Source organism: Diceros bicornis, chromosome 4, assembly GCF_020826845.1.
Source record: "Diceros bicornis minor isolate mBicDic1 chromosome 4, mDicBic1.mat.cur, whole genome shotgun sequence".
NCBI lineage: Eukaryota > Metazoa > Chordata > Mammalia > Perissodactyla > Rhinocerotidae > Diceros > Diceros bicornis.
The window spans coordinates 3359208-3383160 of NC_080743.1; the positions used below are offsets into that span (position 1 = coordinate 3359208).

At 43.6% G+C, this 23953-nt stretch overlaps 1 protein-coding gene across 3 annotated transcripts in view; it reads left to right on the plus strand.

Moving 5' to 3' along the window:
- Positions 1-23953, plus strand: part of ROR1 (receptor tyrosine kinase like orphan receptor 1) — a 374358-nt gene that overhangs the window by 240425 nt on the left and 109980 nt on the right. For all 3 annotated transcript variants that reach the window (XM_058538215.1, XM_058538217.1, XM_058538216.1), the window contains 2 exons: positions 13857-14144; positions 14778-14808. In XM_058538215.1, coding sequence (XP_058394198.1) covers positions 13857-14144; positions 14778-14808 — 319 coding nt within the window. The remainder of the gene's footprint in view (positions 1-13856; positions 14145-14777; positions 14809-23953) is intronic.

Sequence of the window (23953 nt, forward strand, 5' to 3'; positions counted from 1 at the left end):
GAGATCTCTGAGCACAGGCACTTAAATCCATTTGTTCAGTGATTCATCAAACATTTCACACCTCTGTCCGCAGCAAGCCTGTGTTAGGTTTAAGGAGCCGTAACAATGAGAAAAGGGTGGTCGATCCCCAATATTCAGTCTGTGTGTTTAATTGATTGTTGCCTCTTGCTTCTAAGAAAATAGTACCCAGTTGAGTTTTCATCTCCAGATTGCTTAGTACTTTTCTGTTTCCTTGAAAAAGCAGTAGAGCAGATAATCTCTAATTTGGGGGGAATTTGGTTCAAAATTTGAGGGTAAAACCACTCCATTCATAACAGAGAACATTCAGGTGACAGGGACTTTCCTGTTGCACTGCCCTGCTAACGGAAGATCTGAGATGGGACCAAGTCAGCAGATTCTCTCCAATTTTGAAATGCAAATCCTGCACAATGAATGGAGAAGAGAGGAAGGAATGGTTTATGTGCCCTTTCGTGTTCCCTGAAATTTATATTCTGGGAAAACCTGAAACTGGCATGTTGGCCTCGGTGGGATTGCGTTGGAAAGCTGACTGGCACACAAAGGGATACGGGTCCAGTTCGCTCAAGATGTGACTTTAGAAAACTGAGATGCTATAACTGTGTAGTCCCTATAGGAACAGAAATTCCTTGGCCAGAATGGCAAACTTCTATTTTGAAAGCCCGCAGGTTTCACTTAGAGCCATCAGATGCTTGAGAATTTATTGTGACTGGACCAGCCACTGCCTCAGAGTCAGGCCAGGGTAGTGAACACACAATGATGTCGTCATTGAAGGCCCTGGAGGTGGCTTGGTTCTTCCTCACACAGGGCTCCCTAACAGGGTTGAAAGCACAGTTGTTGCCTTTGCACACGGCAGAAGCATCCCCAGGCTTCCATAGCAAGATCACGCGTCATGCTGACGCTCAGGCATCTCCCCTCCATGGTATCGAAATCTCAAGGATGACTTATGATGTGTTCTGTTTGCGTTGGCCCACAGCCCAAACCAGAACTATATCTCAGGCCTGGCCTTCTTGATATTATCTCCAGTCATTTAAAAAGTCTTTATACAGACCCGCTCATCCTGTCCTGCTAGAGTTACAGTCTTTCAGCGTTTTACAAAGGTTTATAACTCAACCATAAAGGAGAACACATTTTTCAGGTCGCAGTGTGGCATGCGGGGCCTAAGGCTGAGTCAAAAGCTCTGCTTTTTTGTGAAGTTAGGACCTCACTGAGTTACAGCGAAGCAAGGTAATAGCTGGTGGTTTTGCTGGTGTTATTTGGTTTGGTTTTGCAGGGCTGGGAAAAGCTGCTAGTGATGCCTTGGAATGTAGATGTACCCTAGATCCTAAGAATTCTTAGGCCCCTGGATTTACTTATCATCCTAGCGTTCAGCTGAAGTTGGGGGTTTAGTTTTAAAAAAATTACCATTTTAAAGTTAGCATGGATGAAGACCTAGGAAGTCAGAAACAAGATTGGGACTATTTCTGTAAGATGCAGAGACCAGTTCTCAAGCTAGAGACCTTGTGTCCTTGTTCAGTTAGAAGAGGTTGATTTATATCAAAATCAAGTCATTGTTCTGATGGTTGTGTTTCTGCTCATCATTTCTAAGTATTTTTGTTATTTCTAAATTTAAATGAAACATACACAAATGATAAACATGAAGTAACAAAATGATACCCCCAATAATAAAAATGGTGGAAAAATTGTGGTAAAATAAATTGGATACTTAAATAAACCATGAAAGTCCACAAAAGTTCTTAACTAGAAAAAAAGTCGCTAGAGTAGCCTTGCTGATGGTTCCCAATGCTCCCATCAGATAACCTGCTCCCGGAGTGAAGAGAGGGGCAGGTGGAGGTCTCAGCATCTTGGTATGAGAAGGAGCTGTCATCCCGTGGATTCAGGTGAATTGGTCGTGGAAGAAGGTTCTTAATGACAGTAGGGTGTAAATAGTAAATTGAGAGGGGACAAGTTGGGAGTGGGGGCAGAAGTGTGTTGGAGAGAACTGGATTCCAATCCCAGTCCTGAGGAGCCCAGCAATGCTAAAACCTCGATCAGCATTGGTATCATCCTTAAAATGGGGTTAGAAAAGGCTATGTCCATCACCGTGTTCTAGAAAGGATAAAATGCAGTAGTGAGATATATATATATATTTATATATATATATAAAGTGCCTGATGGAATCAGTGCTCAGCACGTTAGTTCCCTTCTCCTCTCTCACCTTTATTAATTATAGCTGGGACTCAAGGCAATCTAGATGCTGGAGGCCAGCCATGCTCATTCTGTGTAGATCTTAAGAGGAATATATCCTTTCCCTGAACGTTTAAGTGTCCGTTTACATACAGTTGGCCTCCTCATAAAAATGACCTATGCTTTAAACAAGCCTCTAGCGAAGTTTTCTTAAACTCCTTTGAGTTGCTGTGTGCACTTACTGTGCTTCCTAAATAAGGAGAAACCTATAAAGGTGCTGTCTTTCCCCGTTAGTCCAGATTTATAGGGGGTTTTGCTCTAAGTGCACATTTGCAGAATCATTTCTGTGTATGTGCGTTTCCTCCCCAAAAAGGAGCCTCGCCATTGACCATGGGTTGTCTGTGGTGCTGTGGACACTCTTTGCACCCACTCTTGTTACTCAGAGCTCATTAGCCCGAGCGCAGCTTGATGCATTCATACCTGAGCTCTCAAGAAACTGTGAGCATTAGTCTAGGACCCAGCCTAGCGCAGCACTTCTTGTCTTTTGACTTTTAACAATCATGCCCCATGGTCTACAGCAGCTCTGTCCAGCCGGAAAATGGAGCCCTCTCTGGACCTGATCTCTCTGGACCTGGACCTGGACTTAGGTTTGAATCCTGGAGAGTTCCAGGCCGAAGTCTGGGTTGGAGATGGGCTTTCACTCTTATCAGTAACGTGACCTTAGGCGACTGGCTTAATGTCTCAACCTTGCTCTCTCCTCTCAACAGTGGTGACTGCAGTGGAGAATCCTGGAGATTTTCAAGCAGTAAAAACCGAGTGTAGCAGGAGGCCGGGCAAGCATCAGTGGTCGGGCAGTGGTTGCTATAATTTGTCTAGCCGAGTATTCTCCCATCTGACCTCACAGGAGAACTATTTGGGGAGCGTCTAAAAGCATTCACACCTGGGCGTCAGCCAGGATCAATTAAATCAGAATCCCTAGGGGGAGACCCAGGTTTCGTGGATTTTTAATTATTCTCCAGGTGATAGTGATGTTCAGTGAGGGCTGAGAATCTCTGGCCCTAGCTAATTACAGCCCCTGTGGTGAATGCTTTTGATTCTCCAGAGCCGGCCTATCTCATGACCCCCACAACAACATGATGGGGTGAGTACAGTTATTAGCCCCACTTTACAGATGAGGAAACTGAGGCTTAGAGATGTTGAGTAACAGCAAGTGAGAGGTGGTGTTTAGATAGGAAGCCATGCCAGCTCCAGAGCCATGTTCTTGGTTACCTGGGCGTGGTCTGTTATCACGAGTAGTGCCCCCGTGAGGCTCTCCAGTGGGAACTCAGGTCCAGCAAGTGGGGTCACGCAGTGGTTGTGGGCTCCTCCAACACAGTCTGCTTACCAACCTCCTACTCCCCGTGTGCCCGGGCCTTCCCACGTCAGATAACCAACTATGGTTATTCAAAAGTCCCCTGCTCTTTCCATTGATTTTTATTAAATGCAGCCTATGGCTCCGACTCAGGAATGCACAAGCCGATTTAGATTATGTTTGCATTGAGTTTATTAAGATAAAAAATATTTCCAGAGATAGTAAGTCAGAAGTATTTATGGTGAAGTGTGCCGAAAGTGAACGCAGGTTGATAGCGTGAACAGAATGTTCTCTCAGAGTCAAATGCAATGACCTAACCGTGTTTGGCAGTCTTACTTTATGTTTAGCTAAGCATTTTATTTCATGTCAGGGACCTCCTCCCTTCTCTGAAAAGGATCAGTCCTGGAGGAGACCAGGATTTGGCATGTGCCTCTTTGATACCGAGACCCAGGCCCTGAACCTAATTGTGGCTGGCTCCCCGGCAGACTCGCTGGGTTGCCATGGCAAAGGACTGTTGCACTTTTTATATCTTAGTTTCTCTCACCTATCAAAATTGGAACATAACTCTGGGCCCCGCCTCCCTCCCTGAGGAGAGTGGGGGGGTACTTTGAAAATTAAGTAATAAATGTTGGGAGGGATTTGTGGATGTGACGTCTTGTCAGACGGGTAAGTAATAAATGGGGTGTCTCCAACGCTCATTTGCCTGAAATACACTTGAGCCTTCCATTTACTTAATCAGCCAGCATTTATTAAATGCCTACGAAGTTCACAGCAACACACAGAGTGCTGGGGGATACAGAAATGAAAAAAGGAGGAAATAGAGTCTCAATTCCCAGAGAGGTCATAAACTGACTTCTTTTTTCTCGCAGGTCACTTTTTGAGTTGGTGAAGGGTCAGTATGAACGATGCCTGTGCTGTGTTTGAAAAGCTCGTTCTCCGTGATGACTTTCAGTTATGTCCTAAATAACCAGTAGTGGTTTAGTTGTTCTCAGTTCCAGCGGGTATTGTCTCATGACGGATGGACTCATAGAAAGGGCGAGAATATTCTGTAGTCCTGGTGAGGGCTCGGGGGGACAGTGAAAGACTGCAGTCTGCGTTTCCTGGGAATGGTGCACTGGCGAATAATGTGGCCTCTTGTGTCCAGAGGTCTGGGATTGAGCCCTGGCTTTGCCACTCTCTGGCTGTGTGACTTTGGGCAATGACGTCACCTCACTGTGTCTCGTTTCATCATCTCAAGAATGAGGGTAATAACGTGTCTGCCTTATAGGATTGTTTTCAAGACTGAGTAAGTTAATGTGTGTAAGGTGGTTACAGTGGTGCCCGGCACCTTGTAAATGCTCAGAAGTTATATGATTCCCACTCCTGCGAGGATGGGAAGAGTGGTAGCACTAACAGAGGACTGGCCTTTCCTTTTCCTACATTATAAAAAACATCAAATCCTTTTTTATTTAAAGCCCCAAACTTTTGCCCAGATCTACCACAGTCACTTAGGATTGCCCCCAAATCCTAAGCTGCTGATTCAGAAATAGAAAACAGGTCAGACGAGCCTCTCTCTGGCTTCTGGTGCTCAGGGCCTGAGTGCAACTATTTGGTTCTGAGAGCCTCACAGCAGTCCAGAACCCAGGGGGGTGGCAGAAGCCGCTGTGGAACGTGATGGAAAGAACCCTGAGCGTGGAGCCCAACTCCGGGCTTTGCCTTGTATTACTTGGGATAATTCTGGGATGGGTCTTTAAGTCCTCGGAACTGCAGTTTATCCCTCTGGATTGTTAAAAGCCACGGTAGGTAAAGGGGCCAGGGCCTCAGCGTGAATTAAGACGGTGGTGCCAAAGTGCGCTAGAAGTCCTCACATTCTCCACCGCCTGCACTTGGAGTTCAAAGAAAGGCCAATTGCACTTCAGAATGTCTTTGATGAAGCAGTAAAAATTAACTTCATTAAATCTTGACCATTGGGTGCATATCTTTTTAATATTCTATATGGCAGAATGGGAGATCTGCGTCAGCTCTCCAGCTGAGTGCTGGCGTGCTGTGGTCATCACAACGGGCAGCACTGGAGTGGTGAGCTGGACTCGCCACTTTTTCACTTGCAAGAATGACCAACAGTCAAACTATGGTTAGTGATTCTTGAGTGTGATTGACAGTGAACAAAATGAGCCTGCCACTTCGAGGGATCAGGATATGGGATTAGTTGCCAATGGTAAATTTTGAGCTTTCAAGCAAAAATTAGAATTTTGGGAAACTTTTAGCTGCCACCGTGAGCTTGGCAGCTGTCCCGTCTTCACGGGTGAGATTGGCGGTGCTGTTAAGGAATGTGATTTTTCTACATTGTGTACTGAAATGTGTCTGCGTGTGGAAGGTCTCTGTAACCCCGTGAACGAATGTTTCCTAAATGGGCAATGCATGGTGCTGCCGAATCATAAGTGGGGAAAAGATCCATTCAAAGTGCAAGATAACCAAACCATTTTAATGTAACAGATTACGAAAAGTTAGTTGATTTGGTTTCAGATTTCATATCACAACTAACCTTTCAGAAACTACCACTTGTCAAATTTTGATGTCGTATCAAAGCAGAATATCCTAAATTATCTGAAAAGACTATTAAAATACCCCTCCCTTTTCCAACTGTGTGAGGCCAGATTTTCGTCATATACATTAACCCAAACAACACATCTTAACAGATTGAATGCAGAAAGAGGAGACTCCAGCTGTCTGCTCTTAAGCCAAATAATAGGTTTACAACAATATAAAACAGTCTTCTATTTGTGTGTCTGTGTAGAAAATATAGTTATTTTTCATTAAAATGTATGATTTATGCTAACAAGTAATGCTATTATTATTTATTTTTAAATAAATTAGTAAACAAATATTTTAAAATTTTTTCTTTGCAGTCCTCAATATTTTAAAGAGAGTATAAGGGTCCTGAAACCAAAAGGTTTGAGAACTTCTGTCCTAGAACATGGACTGTGGAGTCAAAATAATTTTTTTTAAAGACTTCATTTTTTTAGAGCAGTTTTAGGTTCACAGCAAAATTGAGAGGAAGATACACAGATTTGCTGTATACTCCCTGCTCCCACACATGCATAGCCTCTCCCATTAGCAACATCCCCACTAGGGTAGTACATCTGTTAAAATTGGCGAACCTACATTGACACGTTATTATCACCCAGAGTCCATAGTTTACATTATGGTCATTCTTGGTGTTGTACATTCTGTGGGTTTAGACAAATGTATAATGACATGTATCCACCATTATAATATCATACAGAGTCTTTTCACTGCCCTAAAAATCCTCTGTGCTCCACCTAGTCATCCCTCACCCCACCTCCCAACCCCCTGCATCCCTGGTGACCACTGATCTTTTTACTGTCTCCATAGTTTTGCCTTTTCCAGAATGTCATATAGTTGGAATCATACAGTATGGAGCCTTTTCACATTAGCTTCTTTCACTTAGTCATGTGCATTTAAGGTTCCTTTGTGTCTTTTCATGGCTTGATAGCTCATTTCCCTTTAGTGCTGAATAATATTTCATTGTCTGGATGGACCACAGTTTATCCATTTACCTACTGAAGGACATCTTGGTTGCTTCTAGGTTTTGACCATTATGGATAAAGGTACAAACATCTTTGTGCAGGGTTTTGTGGGGACATAAGTTTTCAGCTTCTTTGGATAAATATCAAGGAGTGCAATGGCTGGATTACGTGGTAAGAGTATGTTTAGTTTTGTAAGAAACTGCCAAACTGTCTTCCAAAGTGGCTGTACCATTTTGCCTTCCCACCAGTAATGAATGAGCCTTCTCAATGTTCCACATCCTGATTAGCATTTGGTGTTGTCAGTGTTTTGAATTTGGGCCATTCTAATAGGCCTGTAGTGGTATCTCATTGTTGTTTTAATTTCCATTTCTTGATGATATATGATGTGGAGCATCTTTTCACATGTTTATTTGCCATTTTTGTATCTTCTTTGGTGAGGTGTCTGTTCAAGTCTTCACCTATTTTTTAATTGGATTGTTTGTTTTCTTGTTGTTGAGTGTTAAGGAGTCTTTGTATATTTTGGATAACAGTCCTTTATCAGATATGTCTTTTGCAAATATTTTCTCCCAATCTGTGACTTTTCTCATTCTCTTGATGTTGCCTTTTGCAGAGCAGAAGTTTTTAATTTTAATGAAGTCCAGCTTATCAATTATTTCTTTCATGGATCGTGTCTTTGGTGGTGTAGCTAAAAAGTTATCGCCATACTCAAGGTCATCTAGGTTTTCTCCGATGTCATCTTCCAGGAGTTTTATAGTTTTGCATTTTACATTTAAGTCTGTGATCCATTTTGAGTTAATCTTTGTGAAGAGTGTAAGGTCTTTTGCATGTGGATGTCCAGTTGTTCCAGCACCATTTGTTGACGAGACTATCTTTGTTTCTTTGTGTTGCTTTTGCTCCTTTGTCAAAGACCATTTGACCATAAATACGGTCTATGTGGGTCTATTTCTGGGCTCTCTATTCTGTTCCATTGATCTGTCTGTTCTTTCTCCAGTACCACACTGTCTTGATTTCTGTAGCTTTCAATACATCCAACTTTGTCAATCCTCCGACTTTGTTCTTCTCTTTCACTATTGTGTTGGCTGTTCTGGGTGTTTTGCCTCTCTGTAGAGACTTTAGAATCAGTTTGTCAATATCCACAAAATATCTTGCTGGGATTTTGAATGGGATTGCATTGAATCAATAATTTGCTTTGAGTCTCACTTCTGCTTATAGTGTGTGTGATCCTGGAGAGCTTTCTTACCCTCTCTGTGCCTTAGGTTCTCACGTGTAAAATGGGGATAATAATAATAGTTTGTAACAACACCTGCCATGGGAATAAGTACCATTTAGGTGTTAGCTGTTATCATTGTTGATATTGTATCGTCATCGTGGCTGTCGTCGTCATCGTCATCGTTAGTAGTAGTACCCCTGGGAGACATAGTTCATTCAGGGACACAGAGCTGGAGGAGGAGTCAGCAGAATTGGAATTTTTTTCTTTCTCAAACCAGATTATACGCCACCTCCCACGCGCCAGTCTGCCGTTTCTCAACATTTGCGGTTTAGGGAAGAAGGGAAAGAAGGGTGAGAAAGCTTCCACAGCTCGAGCACACGTTGTGTGCAAGAGGTGTTGAATCAAGGCACTGAGAAGAGTACAAATAGCCAGGTTGACGTGAGGAGGCCAGATTCCTCTGTCTGGCGTTCAATCTCAGTCGGTACCCGCTGTCTGCCGTCCAGTGCTTCAGTGGCCGCCTGTGTGGAAACGTGAACTCCAGGAGGAGCAGACCCCAAAGGCCCTTGTAAGAGATCATGAATCCAAAGCCCCAGGAGGCAGAGTGACCGCCTGGCGCACGCAGCCAGCTGGTGGCAGGACCGGCGTCGGGTCTGCTTTGCAGACTTGCTCCCCGCCGGCCTCTTCACTGGGATGCCCGGCTATCCCTGAGAGAACGACTAGGCCAGAAGCTGCAGTGGCTGCAGCAGCTTTGGGTGTGCAGGAGAGAGTGGGCCCCCGAGCGTGGCCCACAAGGCTGCTGCAGAAGGATGCGGCTGGTTCTGGGAAGAGAGTGGATCGTGCCCAGGGGCTGTTAGCAGCAAGACTGATAGCAGTCATACAGACGTGCGTTTCATCTTATTTCCTTCGTGCCCAGGGGCTTGTTAGCAACAACACTGATAGCAATCATACAGACGTGCGTTTCATCTTATTTCCTTCCAGTCACAAAATGCTTTCGTGTTGTTTAGGCCAAATGTTGTTCTGCTGCTTCCTGTCTTTGCCAAACTGAGGACCAGACCACGTGCTTGTTCTCCTTCCTAAGTGAGCAGCTATAGTGGCAAACAAATTTGAACAGTATTCTTTTTTTTTTAATTTTTCGTTTATTGCAGTAACATTGGTTTATAACATTGTATAAATTTCAGGTGTACATCATTATACTTCTATTTCTGCATAGATTACATCATGTTCACTACATTATTCTTTATCAGTAAAAAGTTAAAAACCAAATTCCCTGTGCTTGTGGCAAGGCTCCTTTTCCAGTAAACACAAAGATTGTTTACATTTCCTTTGTTCCCTCTGGAAGCACACTGCTTGGGCCAGCTCCTGCACTGACTTCAAGACTGCCTGTAACCCTCATTTGGTTTTTAGGTAGATGGGATACAGAGCTTCACGGACAGATTAACCACTCTCGCTTGCAATGGATTAGTGATGTGATCGTGGGCAAGGGGCCTCACCCCTCAGGTCTCCGTTCTGCAAAGTTAGGACTGCCCTCTGCCGGGAAACCCCTCAGCTGAATGGATAATCATTCCCTACATTTAGGAATAAGATATTTGTGAGAAAAACAAAAGGAAAAAATAGCTAATACAATAACAGAAACTCTCACATGCTGCTTGCTCTGTGCCAGACCCTATTCAGAGCACTTTCCATGGATCAATTCATTTCATCCTCACAATGGCCCTAGGAGGAAGATACAATTACTATACTAATCTCACCGATGACAAAACAGACACAGAGAGGTTAAATAACTTGCCCAAGGCCACACAGCTGCTAAGTAGCAGAAGCAGGATGTGAATTCAGGCGTTCTGGCTCCAGTGTCTGTGAGGGTTGATTTCATACAGTGGATCAGCCCAGACTAATTTGTTTTTAATAGATTTGTACACATTCAGAGCATAGTTGAAATACTCCCCCAGTCTCTCAGCTAATTTATGTTCCTAGAAGAAAACACTGGAAGCACAGTGTGTCTGTGATTGTGGTATCAAGCAGAGTAACTGGGGTTTGGAGGCAAAAAATGTAGTTTGAAAGTTCCAGCTCACGCTTTTATGTTATATGTTGTGTGGGCCCAGCCACAGAGCTTGCTGGGACTGGAGCAGCAACCACCTGTGGGAGAAAAGCAGAGAGACAGTGGAAGCGACTTTCGTTTTTGACTGAAACTCAGCGGATGGTGTTAGCCCCTGAGCAGGGCCTGGCAGCCATCATCCTGGCCTCTGGGAGTGGGCTCCACGTTAGCTGGCTTGGATATTTAAAGAAGGTAGAATCTGGGAGAGGAGAGCAGGGCTGTGGGGGTACCTGGGGGATCACACCCGTTGCCACCTGTTGACTCTGTCATGGTTCCATGGAAACCCCTCCAACTCAAAGCCGGGCCCATGCTGCTGGAAGGGCGGGAAACAGATGTAGCCTCAAGGAGAAGGGTCTGCCAGGGAATAGGCAGGGGACCTGGATCCCAGCTTTTCAGGGCAGATGTTCCCTGGTCTCTGGAGGGAAACCCGACACCAGCTAGAATGCATGGCTCAGGCTCAGACCCCTTAGCCAGACAATCCTGGCTGGAGTCAGGGGGTGACCACAGCCCTGTGGGGGGGGGGTGTCCAGGGCTCACCATGGTTTAGGGAAGAAATTCTAACTCTGTCCCCACCCCTCACTGGGGCTCAGCGACCAAAACAGTCTGGTGGAGTGGAAAGAGCTAGGTTTTGGGGCCAGAGAGTTCCGAATTGGACCTCAGCTCAGCCACGTGGCCTCGGACAGGTCACTTGGCCTCCCTGATCTGAGGTCTCCTCCTTGTAAAGCAGCGATAGCAGCTCCTCCCTGGCGGGTTCTTACACAGGTGAGCACTGAAGCAAAGCCCCTGGCATGTGGGAGGACCAGTCCCCCTGCTCTGACCACCGTCTTGGCCAGCTAGCTCCGCTGGACCTTGTTCTGGCGTTTGGCTGAGCTTGAGGATTGGAGGCCGTGAGTGCTGGAAGCTTTGGGCACAGTGGACAGCTTCCTGTGTGATCATGGGGCGAGTCAGCGAAGCTCTGAGACACAACCTCCTCGTCTGCAGCTGGGGGTCATGACGATGAATGTGCCTTCCTGCTTCTCCAGGTCCTGAGAGGGTGACAGGAGACGGAGTCACCTGAAAACCATTGTATGGAAGTTGTTGTTATAAAAATAATAGCAATAACATTGATTAATATTTAATATTACTTTTTGCCAAACACTAGTTTTAAGTGCTTTCCGTGTCTCACCCAATTTAATTTTAATCATCCAGCAGCTTTGCCAGGTAGAATCCTGTTTATTATTCCTACTTTTCAGTTAGGTAAACTGAGGTACAGAGAGGTTAAGTATGCCCAAGGTCACACAAGTGGGTGGGAGCAGACCTGGGATTCAAACCTAGTCAATCAAATTCCAGAACCTGCCCAGTGGAGTATTAATCACTGTGTTCATATTGGCATCACTCATTCCATGATTCTTTTCCACAGAGGGTGTCTAGTTAGCCACTCTCTAGGTCTGAGATGGGGCTATAAAGCCATGATAACAGCTCCGTGAAGCCACCTGTGAGTTTGTCTCTCTACTCTCTGCGCGTCCCTCAAATACCTTAGGACACACATGCTTAGATCTGTGAGCAAACGTGTCCAGGGACTGAGTGTGTATGTAGATAGATCATAGAAACGCGTGCAAAGACCGGAATACGAAAGCAGAGAAGCAGGGCACTCGCAGAATCGTCGATGGGCTCAGGTTCTGTTGTGAAGGGTAGCTATCCATTGGCTTAAGTGAGATGATGTGTTGTTGTGGTAACAGGGAGTGATGGTGGTGATCTGTTTTCTGCCACACCTGCCATTTGCACCTGTGACACACTCCTGTGGGGCTACCCAGATTTTGACAGTATGTCTCCTCAATTTTTTGTGGAAAAAGAAACAAGCAATCATTTATTTTTAGCATTTATAAAAGCATTTTACAGGCTTTTGGGTGGTTAGATTAGCCGGCTAAATGTCTCAAAAAAAGGTTATTTTTCAACAAAGTTCCGTTAAACTCAACAAATTGACTGCACTCTGCCTGTGCTGTCAATGCAGTAGCTACTAGCCGCATGTGGCTATTTAAATTTAAATTTAAAAATTCCTTCCTCAGTCACTATAGCCACATTTCATGTGCTCAGTAGCTCAGCCTGTGGCTAGTGGCTACCAATTAGACAATGCAGATTACAAAACATTTCCATCATTACTAGATGAGAGAAGGTAGGATACACTGAGGATGCAGTGATGACCAGAACATTCTAGATGCCTGCCCTTATGGTCTCATAGTCCTGCAGAGAAGACAGCAGCTTAACAAACCATTCCTGGTTGGGGGCCAAGGAAGGACAGAGGGCGATGGGAGGGTATGGTGGGGGAATCTATCCAAGAATAAGGGTCAGGGAACATGAAATTGAAGAAAACTCCATATACGTGAGTAACAGACCAGTTTTTAAAAATATATTAAACTTAATTTTTAAAAAATAAATTATTTTCTCTGCAACAAGATTCCACAACTAATATCAATATGTTTAAAATATTATATTATTGAAGAATAAGCTTAAATAAAATTTATTTCATTGTTAAAATATTTAAGGTAATAAATCTCAAAAGAAGCCAAATGCAAAACGCACATACAGTATGATTCCATTTATATGAAATTCTAGAACAGGCAGAATTAGTCTATGATGATAGATGTCAGAGCTGTGGTTGTCTGGAATGGGGAGCAGGGATTGATGACAGAGTATCTTGGGATACTTTCTGGAATGTTGGTGATGTTCTGTATCTTGATCAGGGCATTGGTTACATGTGTATACTCATTTGTCCATACCGGTGGAACTGTGTAACTAAGATCAGTACATTTCCTAGAATGTAAATTACATCTCAACTAAAAATGGAATGCAGAGAGTTCTGTATTGTAACGGGTTATGGTTTCTTTGAGTAACACTGTGGAATCCTCATTTCCTCACCCCTCTGTCTGCTAGCACCCCTGCCTTCATAACCCTCGTACCATCACTGGCAGGAAGATTGCCGGCGTCCTTCCTCATCTTGTGCCATGCGGATATAAATATGTTGCTCCTACTTTTCTAGTTTTCCATGCTTTCTTTCTTTTCAAAAGTGGACAAGCTGGAATTATCTTTATCAAAATGTTAGGAATGGTCTTATTTTGGGGTGGAGAGATTTGAGGTGAATTTTACTTTTTCTTCTTCACTATAGTGTTTGAGTCTGTGACAAGGAGCATGTATTTTTTTAATACTCTGAAACACAAAAGCTCGTTTGTCTTGGCTTAGAAAGTACATTTCTCCATGGGTACTAATAGTCATTTGAAAACTTAGGGTTTTACACTATGGTTAGTAACAAATTCCCTTCCAGGCAGCAGCTCTGCGGGCAATTGTTTGGTAGTCGTGGGGTCTCGGTAAATGTATGATTTTATGCCTCGTCTGTCTCCACCATGTGCTCCTGTTCAGTCTCTCTGTGGTCCTGGGGCACACTGGAGTAGATCAGGTGGCTTGGAGGTCCTCTCCAGCTGTCTGCCCCTCTCACCTGCCTCCTTGGCCCTGTACTCGCAGATTCTTTCCTGACCCTGGATGAGCCCATGAATAACATCACCACGTCCCTGGGGCAGACGGCTGAGCTGCACTGCAGAGTCTCTGGGAATCCGCCTCCCACCATCCGCTGGTTCAAAAATGACGCACCTGTGGTCCAGGAGCCCCGGAGGATCTCCTTTCGGGCAACCAACTACGGTTCTCGGCTGCGGATTAGAAACCTCGACACCACAGACACAGGCTACTTCCAGTGCGTGGCTACGAACGGCAAGAAGGTGGTTTCCACCACTGGAGTCTTGTTTGTCAAGTTTGGTAAGCAGGCTCCTCTGGGATGGCCTGTGGCCCTCAGACTCCATGGGGGTGAGGAGGGAGGGAATCAGCACATACTGAGACCTGACCATGGGTCCAGCAACATAAAGCTGGTGCACTTGTACCCATTTTGCATATGAGTAAACCAAGGCCCAGTAGTTAGGTCCCTTGCTCAGACCAGCAGAGCAGGAGTGGATTCCAGACCCATTCGACCCTGTAGCCCTGGTCTAAACCACCAGACCAGCGAGAGGGAAGATGGGGAGATTCCCAGCATGCCCTTCTGCCCAGCTGCATCAGAGACCCTGCTGTGGGTCTGCAGTCACTGTCCGTGCGGTCACCCAGCCTCCCATCGGAAACTCCCTGCCCGGTGTGAGTGTGCCTGCCCTCTTGACTCATTTTTCAGCACATATCTTAGCATTTTCAGGCCCTGAACTGTGGGTGTAAGCAGATTCTCACGGGTATGTTTTTTTTGTGGAGGTGGTTTGGAGGAACTGAAGCAAAATAATAAATCCCAGAAAAATAAATGTCCACCTCCTGGTGGTTGAGAACGTTAATCTGTAATGGTGTGACTGTACCCACGCTCACCCTCTGATAACCCAGGCTGACTGTTCCTTTGTTTTCCTTTCATTTCTTCAGGCCCCCCTCCCACCGCGAGTCCAGGATCCTCGTAAGTACTTTTATCTCCTTGCTTGTCATTTCTAAGTGTTTCTCCAGAAGTTTTTAGGGCAAGGCAGTATTGTCCTCTGCTTGGGCCAGAAGGCTGTTTCCAGATCTCATTCCATCTTGCTTTTTCTCTGATAGGAAGATTCAGAAGAGACCAGCATTGGCGGTATTCTCAGCGCGGTGACATTGATTGTGAACAATCAAAGCAAATACCTACTTACGTTTACTATTTTAAAATTAATCTAACATTTGACCAAACACTGGATTTTGTCAAATCAAACAAAAAATGGAACAGTGCTGTCTCAGGAAACAGTCCTCTAGCCTCCAGCTTAAAAGGGTCTGTTCTGCGTTTCTGCAGCATTTCTGATGCTTTAGTTATTGAACAGCTCAACAATGGGGTGATCACTTTATTTTTATTCCCGTTAAAGAACTCAGAGGCAGAAGTTCTGACTTACAAAGGAGGAGAAAGCCCAGTGCCTGGATTGAGAGTTACTTGGAAGTTAGATTCATTTCGAGTCCCTTGCTACAGAGTCTCAAGATCCATTTTCTTTAACGGACGCTATTGTTGACGTGTTTGTGCTTTATTCTGGCCAAGGGAGTCTCTTCTTTTGCTCTAGGAGCATCCACTTGGGGCATTTTTCTTTCTGCATATTTTTATTTGGAGGAAAGACCCATTTGTTAAAATCCTTGCTTTGCAAGAAAATACATCCCATATTTTGTAGACTTACAAAGAAAAATTCCCCAGGCTCTACCAGGAGAGCATCACAATGTCTCACCTAGACTATACCCGCGGCACACAGAACAGCCATGTAGTGTGCTCTAATCCCCTCTATGCAGCTTAATTACAGTGTGGGATATTTTAATATCTTTGTGTGTGCCTGGAGGCCCCAGGGCCCACAGTCCCATTAATAAAACAGGTGATGGGTAAATCTAAACACTGGCCTTCAGCCCCACTGTTCTGTCTTCTCATCAGCCAGTTAAAGGCTGTAGCAGAGTCTTTAAAATCCCCCAAGTGCTAATTGCATTCCACTTGCCCAGATAGAAAATGCTGATTGGTCTGAAAACAGATCAGGAGTTTGGTCCCTCTGCCTTGCATTTCTTGAAGTTAATCTTTTTTTTTTTTCTAATGATCTCGCTATTGGTTAATATGTGGAATCCTTTTGAAGTCTTATTTAAACAAAGATGAAAACTTTTGTTACTTCCTGTAAAAATGCTTCCCACCTGGCCCTTATTTGTTCCTGTTAATCTGTGTTTCAAATGTGGCTGATAATCTGCACCCTGGGTGATTAATGTGGCTCCCTAATCTGCCTTTCCTGTTAAGCGCTGGGCTGTTGACTTTCTGCGTGTTGTGTTTCCAACAGAGAGTTCCTTTTTTTGTTATCAAAATTATTTTTAAACACTTATGCGTCCTTTCTCCTTGAAGTTTTCATTCTTTCTTTGCTGCCATCTTTCTGATGAGCCCGGGCTGAGTCTCTCATGGTTTTTGATTTTATGCAAAGATAGTATACCCCTTTCGTGAGCTGATGTGTATGGAGAGGGTATTGAAGTTCCTTAAAGATGTTCAGCCACAGCTGAAAGTATCCTTCGATGTCAGGCACCTCTGTTTCAGGTTAGCCGTCTGGTTATCCATCACGGCAATAGCATGAAATTTAGGGTTGCCGTGTTTGCGTGGAGGGAGCTGCAATTAAATTCAGTCAGTGTTGGAAATAGCTCCAGGCCTTTGCAGTTCAGTCTTCATCCTCCTTTTGGCATTGTCAGCTGGCATTTTCATCCTCATTTTTCTTTTTCCCTTGGAAACCGGTGACATATCCTACTTTTTTCTCCTTTCTCATCTGCCTCCACCCACCCCGTCTCTAAGAGTTCCTCTCCTCCTCAGACTAACTCCCAGATAGAATGCTAGTTCCCCTCCCTGGCCTCGTAGCCCCCAACAAGCAGCCAAGCCTCCCTCCAAGGGGACATGTGGACGTAACAAAGTGACACCTGCCGGGGGTTCCCAGCATTGGGGGTGGCTCTGAAAGCCTTTTCTGAGGTGAGAGAAGTGCAGTGACAATGCTGGACGGTGGCACAGCAGAGTTACTGTGACATCAGATGGGGGTCCACGACTCAGCCCTGACATTGGGGCAGCTCAACATGTCAGGTGTGTGACACTGGCGAGAGCTGGGTGCCGTCTGAGGCTCGGGGCTCCACAGCTCCCGACTGGGAAGGGCTCATGGGGCCCTTGGGACTGTGGCCCAGGAAGGCAAAGCCTGTGAGTCACTTGTCACTCCCCCTGGGGACTGCGTCGGGTTTTCACAGGCAGCTTACAGGAGGACGGTTCCGTTTGTGGCAAGAGCAAGTCTGAGGTTTTAGTTGGGCTTCTGTGCGTGGCTTCAGGCCTTATGTCGTCTGTCACTGTGGGGCCCGGCCCACCTCTAACAACGTTGGAGCCTGGGGCATGAGTACAGGTGGAGGCCCGCTTACCACACGTCAAAGTATTTGAAGTTGTAAATCAAGCTAGCAAACTATTAAATGGAACATGTTCTATCCTCCCACGATGACAAATACGCCTTCATAATGACAGAATCAGAAAATACTTGTGAAGTTATGGTTTCTATGTCACTGAAGGCCAGGAACTATCAAAAATGACTACTTTAATCATTATTGTGCTTGTCTGGTTGTTCTGTTCAGGAGCCAGAGATATTATGTATAACTCATAGACTGTTATACGTTAGTTCCATTAAATTTTTTTATTGCCTTCATTTCAGCAAAATGACTATGTTGTTTTGTACAAGATTTTTGCATAGTGTGTATTCTATTGACAACAATGTCAAATTAGACAAACTTTCTTGAGTCATTGTAATTCTTCTTAAAACTAACTTTAATTTGGAGAAACTGCACTCTCCTGAGCCAGTAGCAGCTATATTTAATTATCAACAAAATTCCTAAAGCAATACTTAAATCTGCTAGGAATTTTGGCAGATGAACTAAGAATTTTATATATCATGTTCAAATACAGTAATGGGGTCACATAATAAATAATCATTATTGTAGAATATATTACAAAATATAATTTCATCATAAAAATCAGTGTCACACTTCACATGTTATTCTCTATATGTACAAATTTAAGAGTAATATGAATTGCTTAAGGTATTAGCTTTCTAAGGCTGCTGTAAGGAAGTACCACAAACTGAGTGGCTTAAACAACAGAAACGTATCATCTCAATTCTGGAGGCTAGAAGTCCGAGATCAAGATGTTGGCAAGGCTGACTCCTTCTGAGGGCTCTGAGGAAGGCTTGCTCTCCTCTTCTGGTGATCTCCCGGCGTTCCTTGGTGTTCTGTGACTTGTAGTTGCATCATCCCGATTTCTGCCGTGACAGTCACATGGCGTCTCCCTGTGTGTCTCCAAACTTCCCCTTTTTATACGGACACCAGTCATGCTGTGTTAGGACCCACCCCAATGACCTCATTTGCTTACCTCTGTAAAGACCCTATTTCCAAATGAGATCACATTCTGAGGTACTGGGGATTAGGACTTCAACGTGAATTTTAGGGGACACAATTCAACCCATAACATTTAATATTGCAAAATTTTTCTCAGCCATGTGAAACTCTTGCAAATATTATTCTAATTTGTGAGAACTTTCAGAAGCACTGATTGGAATGTAAAGAAAAACAAAAAAATGGGTGCTTGGTAACACTGGGAGTGATAGTTTGTTGTGCAAGAATACAGTGTATTCAGACTGGGAGGAAGAATTTGACAAGTTGATTAATTTACTTTTTCTCTTACTGAAGTGCTTTTACAGTCCTTTCTGCGCTCTGAGCAGCGTCCATCTTCTCCACTGGCAGCGGCCCAGCACACACACCTTCACAGTACACAGTCACGGTTGCCTTCTGCTCCCAGGACATAGGGCAAGAGAAGAAGAGAAATGATCCTTGGGGCCAGAACAGTGTTAGTCATGGGAGAGAATGTGTAAGGTTTTGGTTCCATTGTCCAGCATCAAATGCCAGATCCCAAGAGGCAGAGGATCCCATGCATGCTCTTTACTCTCATTAAATTTATTTTCAGTGTACTTTTTGTATGTGGGCCCAGGGCAGGGGCTCTTTTTCTTCTTCTTTTTTTAATAACAGTTTTACTAAGACGTAGTTGACATACCGTAAAATTCACCATTTTAAAGTGTAAAACTCAGTGTTTTTAGTATATTCACAGAGTCGTGTAATTCTCACTGCTATCTTATTTAGAATATTTTCATCATCTCATGGAGAAACTCTTTGCATCCCCTAATAACCTCTCATCTACTTTCTCTGTGAATTTGCCTTTTGTAGACATTTCACGTAAGCAGAGTCATACAATATTTGTCCTTTTGTGTCTGGCATCTTTCACTACCATAATGGTTTGGCGGTTCATCCGTATTAGAGCATGCATCAGTACGCCATCTTTTTCATGCCAAGTTGACGCATCAGACTGACCATCACATCCTCCAACACTGTCTTCTTTTTCAAGATTTTTTTGGCTATTCTGGGTCCCTTGCATTTTCATATGAATTTTAGGGTCAGCTTGTTAATTTCTGCCTAAAAGCCGGCTAGGGTTTTGATAGGGATTGCATTGAAGCTGTAGGTCAATTTGAGGAGAATTGCCATCTAAACAATATTAAATCTTCCAATCCATGAATTCGGGGTATATCTCCATTTATTTAATCTCTTTATTTCTTTCAATGATGTTTTGTAGATTTCAGTGTTCAAGTCTTACTCTTCTTTTGTTAAATTTATTTCTAAGTATTTTATTATTTTTCATGCTATTAGAAATGAAATTGTTTTCTTAATTTCATTTTCACATTATTCATTTCTCCTCTATAGAGATAAAACTGATTTTTGTATGTTGGTCTTATATCCTGCACGCTTGCTGAACTCATTTATTAGCTCTAATGGTTTTTTGTGGATTCTTTAAGATTTTCTATCTACAAGATCATGTCGTCTGCAAATAGAGATTGTTTTACTTTTTCCTTTTCAATCTGAATGCTTTTTATTTCTTTTTCTTGCCTAATTACTGTGGCCAGCACCTCCAGTACAATGTTAGGTAGAAGTGGCAAGAACAGACATTCTGGTCTTTTTCCTCATCTTAAGGGGAAACCTTTATGATGCTAGCTGTGGATTTTTCTTAGATGCCCTTTATCAGATTGAGAAAGTTCCCTTCTATTCTTATTTGTTGAATGTGTTTTATTATGAAAGGGAGTTGGATTTTGTCAAATGCTTGTTCTATGTCTATTGAGATGATCATGAGTTTTTTTGTCTTTTATTATATTAATATGATGTGTTACATTGATTGATTTTTTTATGTTAAACCAAGCTCACATTCCTGGAATAATTCCCACTTGGTCATGGTTTTTAATTCCTTTTTAAGTGTTGCTGAATTCAGTTTGGTAGTATTTTGTTGAGGATTTTTCTGTCTGTGTTTATAAAAGATGTTGGTCTGCAGTTTTCTTTTCTTGTGAGTCTTTGTCTAGTTCAGATATCAGGATAATACTGGCCTCTTAGAATGAGCTGGGAAGTATTCCCTTGTCTTCTGTTTCTTAAGAGTTTGTGAAAGATTTATGTTAATTCTACTTTGAATGTTTGTAGAATTTACCAGTAAAGCCATTTGGGCCCAAACTTTTCTTTGTGGGAAGTTTCAAAATTACTAATTCGACTTCTTTACTTGTTATAGGTGTATTCAGATTTTCTATTTCTTCCTGAGTCAGTTTTGGTAGTTTATGTCTTTCTAGGAATTTGTCCATTTCATTTAGATTATCTAAATTCTTGGCATATAGTCATTCATAGTTTCCCTCATAGTTCTTCTAATTTCTATAATATCAGCAGCGATGTCCCTTCTTTCATGCCTGACTTTAGTAACTTATGTCTTTGTTTTTCCTTGGTCCAACTAGCTAGTCTAGATAAAGGTTTTTTTAAATTTGTTGATCTTTCCAAAAACTACCTTTTATTAAAAGCTGGACATTTAAATAAGGTAATGTAGCAACTCTGGAAATCAGATCGCCTCTGATGTTGCTGTATGTGGCTGTTGCTGTTTGTTTAGAGACTTTCCTGGGATAATTCTGTCGATCTATACTCCCTGTCATGTATGGACACTGAAGTCTCTGCTCGGTTAGCTTAGTGATCTGCTAAGGATTGGACAGAGATTTCCTTAAACCATTGAGTCTCCCACCCTTTGCTGAGGGGCTCCATGTGTGTTTTAGGGCCTGCCTTCAGTGCTCCTGCAGTTTTAAACTCTGCCTTTGCTTTCATTTCCTGCTTGATCAGGGCCTCAAAGTTGGCCAGAGGTGGTTGACGAGGGCTTTCTCAGGTCTTTCCTGGGCATGCACATAGCCCCTCACGTGAATGTGTCCTTCTATAGCCCCAGGAATATGTTGGAGGTTTTCAAAGCCTCCTGAGAACCTCTCATTCCTTAGATCTGATAAATAAATGGCGAGCAATAAGATATATTGGAGCGTATGAGGAAGCCATTTGGTGTAAAACTAATTCGGCCTGACCTTGTTTTTCCAAAAGGGCCTGTGGCCTTTGAACATGCATTGTATATCTGCTTTAAAGGCAAGAACAAATGCCCTTAAGATAAGGATGCAACTTCCCCCACAGTGGCATTTCCTTAAGGATAAGCATTTTTCTGTAGGCTAGGATTTGATTGTTACGCTCATCCTGTGACCACCCAACTCGAAACAACAGACCTGCTACCTGCTGCACCCATCAAGACAGTAGACCTGATACCTGCTGTGTCCATCAATCACTGTGCAGACAGGGCAATCTTGTGACTATTGTAAAAGGGACATTGCATTCCTATGTGATACATGCTCTTTGATGGTATATAACCACTCTGTACACCTCCACTTCTTTGGAGTGCTCCATTCCTTTGTGAAAGGACTCTCCCGGGCAATATAGTCCACAAATTTGGCTCATAATAAACTCACCCCAATTTTGATTTATAGATTGGCTATGGATTATTTGCATCAACAGATCTTTCCTTTGGTTTTTTGAGCTTTTTGACCAGGCTCTTGCTTTCCCCAACTGGTGTTGCACCCCTAGGCAACTATGAGTGTTTTCAACAAATGTCCTGGAGCTAGGGCTTTTCCCACTGAGAAGCTCTGTGTCCAGTCAAATGAAGACAAGCCCTGTGAATGGGGCTTTTCCGGAGAGCTGTTAGGTCAGATCATGCCAGTTCTTGGAGACGGGGCTTTTGTGGGGCTCCCACCCACTCTGCCTCCTCCAAGGGCTGCTCGTTTTCACAGCTGCTGTGGTGGGGAAGCTGCTGATTTTTAAGGTTACTGCAGAATGTAGGAGGGAATGATGGGAACAGGGCAAGTTAAAATTCCACAGAATTCTGTTTTTATCAAATTTCAGTCTTTTTTTCTTGAATAAATGTTCCTCAGAGTGTTGCAAGCCTTTGGCTAATTTCCAGAGTTCTGAAAATGTTGATTTTCACATTTTTTTGCCAGTGTTCTCATTGTTTTTCTGGAGGAGCAGATTTCTGGAGGTCCTTACTCTGTCACTCCATATTTCCCACCTCCACAAGAGCCTTCTTGTCCATCTCTAAGGACGATACTGGGTGGTTGCTGTCTTAGAAGGCTTGTGGGGCCCAAGGGTATAGTTCCTTATGACAGCTTCCCTTTGCTGAACCTCTTCCCCACAACAAGGCAATGCATTGGGGTTCTTTACATACATCACCTCTCTGCTCCAAAACAGCTCTCCAGGGAAGAGGTTTTGATCCCCATAGATTGAAGAGGCTCACAAAGATTAAATGGCTTTAACTGGACCTAGTTTACATCCGACTTCCTCAGTTTTAATCTTTCAGGATCATTAAATTGATTAATTTGACCCTAGTGAGGGCTGGGGAGCACCAATATTATATCCATCATGTTTTCTTGAGGTCTTCTCCTGGTATATATCTTGCTTTCCGATAGGCAAACAGATCCAGTCCAACAAGCTAAGCATCGTTTCAGTTCAACAAATATTTATCAATCAATTTATCAACCTACAGAATGCCAGGCTCCCGGCCAGGCTCTGTGGAAACTACAGAGACTAAGCTGTGCCCTCAGACTGCTCACCCACCATGCTGGGGGCCGAAAACACTGGCGTTCCACAGCGTCAGCAAGTGCTTTCCACCAGCCCCCCACACTTGTCCATCTCCACCCACCACCCTCCTCTAAGCCACTCTCAGGTCTTGTTTAAAATTCTGTAGCAGCTTTAGTTCTGATTTACCTTCTTCCACCCTTGCCTCCCACAGGCTGTTTCTCATCAGAGCAGCCAGAGTGAGCCTATAAAAACATCTTCTGCCCTGTTAGGCCTCCCTACCCCGGGACCTCCCTTCTCGTTTGGAATAGATTCCCAGCTCCTTGCCTAGCCTCCCTCTGAGGCTCCCTGCCCACCTCTGTGGCCACGCTTCTCCTCCTCCCACCTGATCATTCAAGTCCAGCCACATGGGCCATGGTTCTGTTCCTCGGGATCTAGGCTTGTTCCCTAGGTCTTGGCATTCTGTGCTAGGGTTCTCTCTGCCTGGAGGGCTTTGTTCCAAGATGTTTGCGCGGCTCACTCCTTCTTGTCATTCCGTTCTCATCCAAAATGTCACCTCCTCAGAAATGACCCCTGAATCTAAAGTATCCCCCAGTCACTTTCTATCCTGTCACCCCTCTTCATTTGTATCAGAGTATTTATCACTAACTTTTTAAATTTCATTTGTTTATTTGTCTGTAAAATAATCTTCATGAAGTCAGGACATTGTCTGCTTCATATGCCACTCTATCCCCAGTCCTAGAACATAGCCGGCATTCAGTAAATATTCACTAAAAAAATAAAAGGAAAGTAAAATAACGCCTAAGTGTCCTCTTCTGTGAGATCTCACAGGATTCTCATTAGTAGTAATGAGATAATGAATATAACATACTTAACACCTACTAGGACTCAATAAGTATTCCTCAAATGAATGAGATAGTATTTGTTCAACTCCACTATCTCACTTATCTCATGACATATGCAGAATCCCAGCACGGGGCCCAGTATGTAATTCAAGTTCAGTGAATTTAAGTTGTATTTCTTCTCTTTCATCCTTTGAGGTCCCCTCTAGAATCAATCTGTAAAAAGGGCATGGTTAAAAAAAACTGTCTATCTCATAGGGCTGCTGTGAAGAT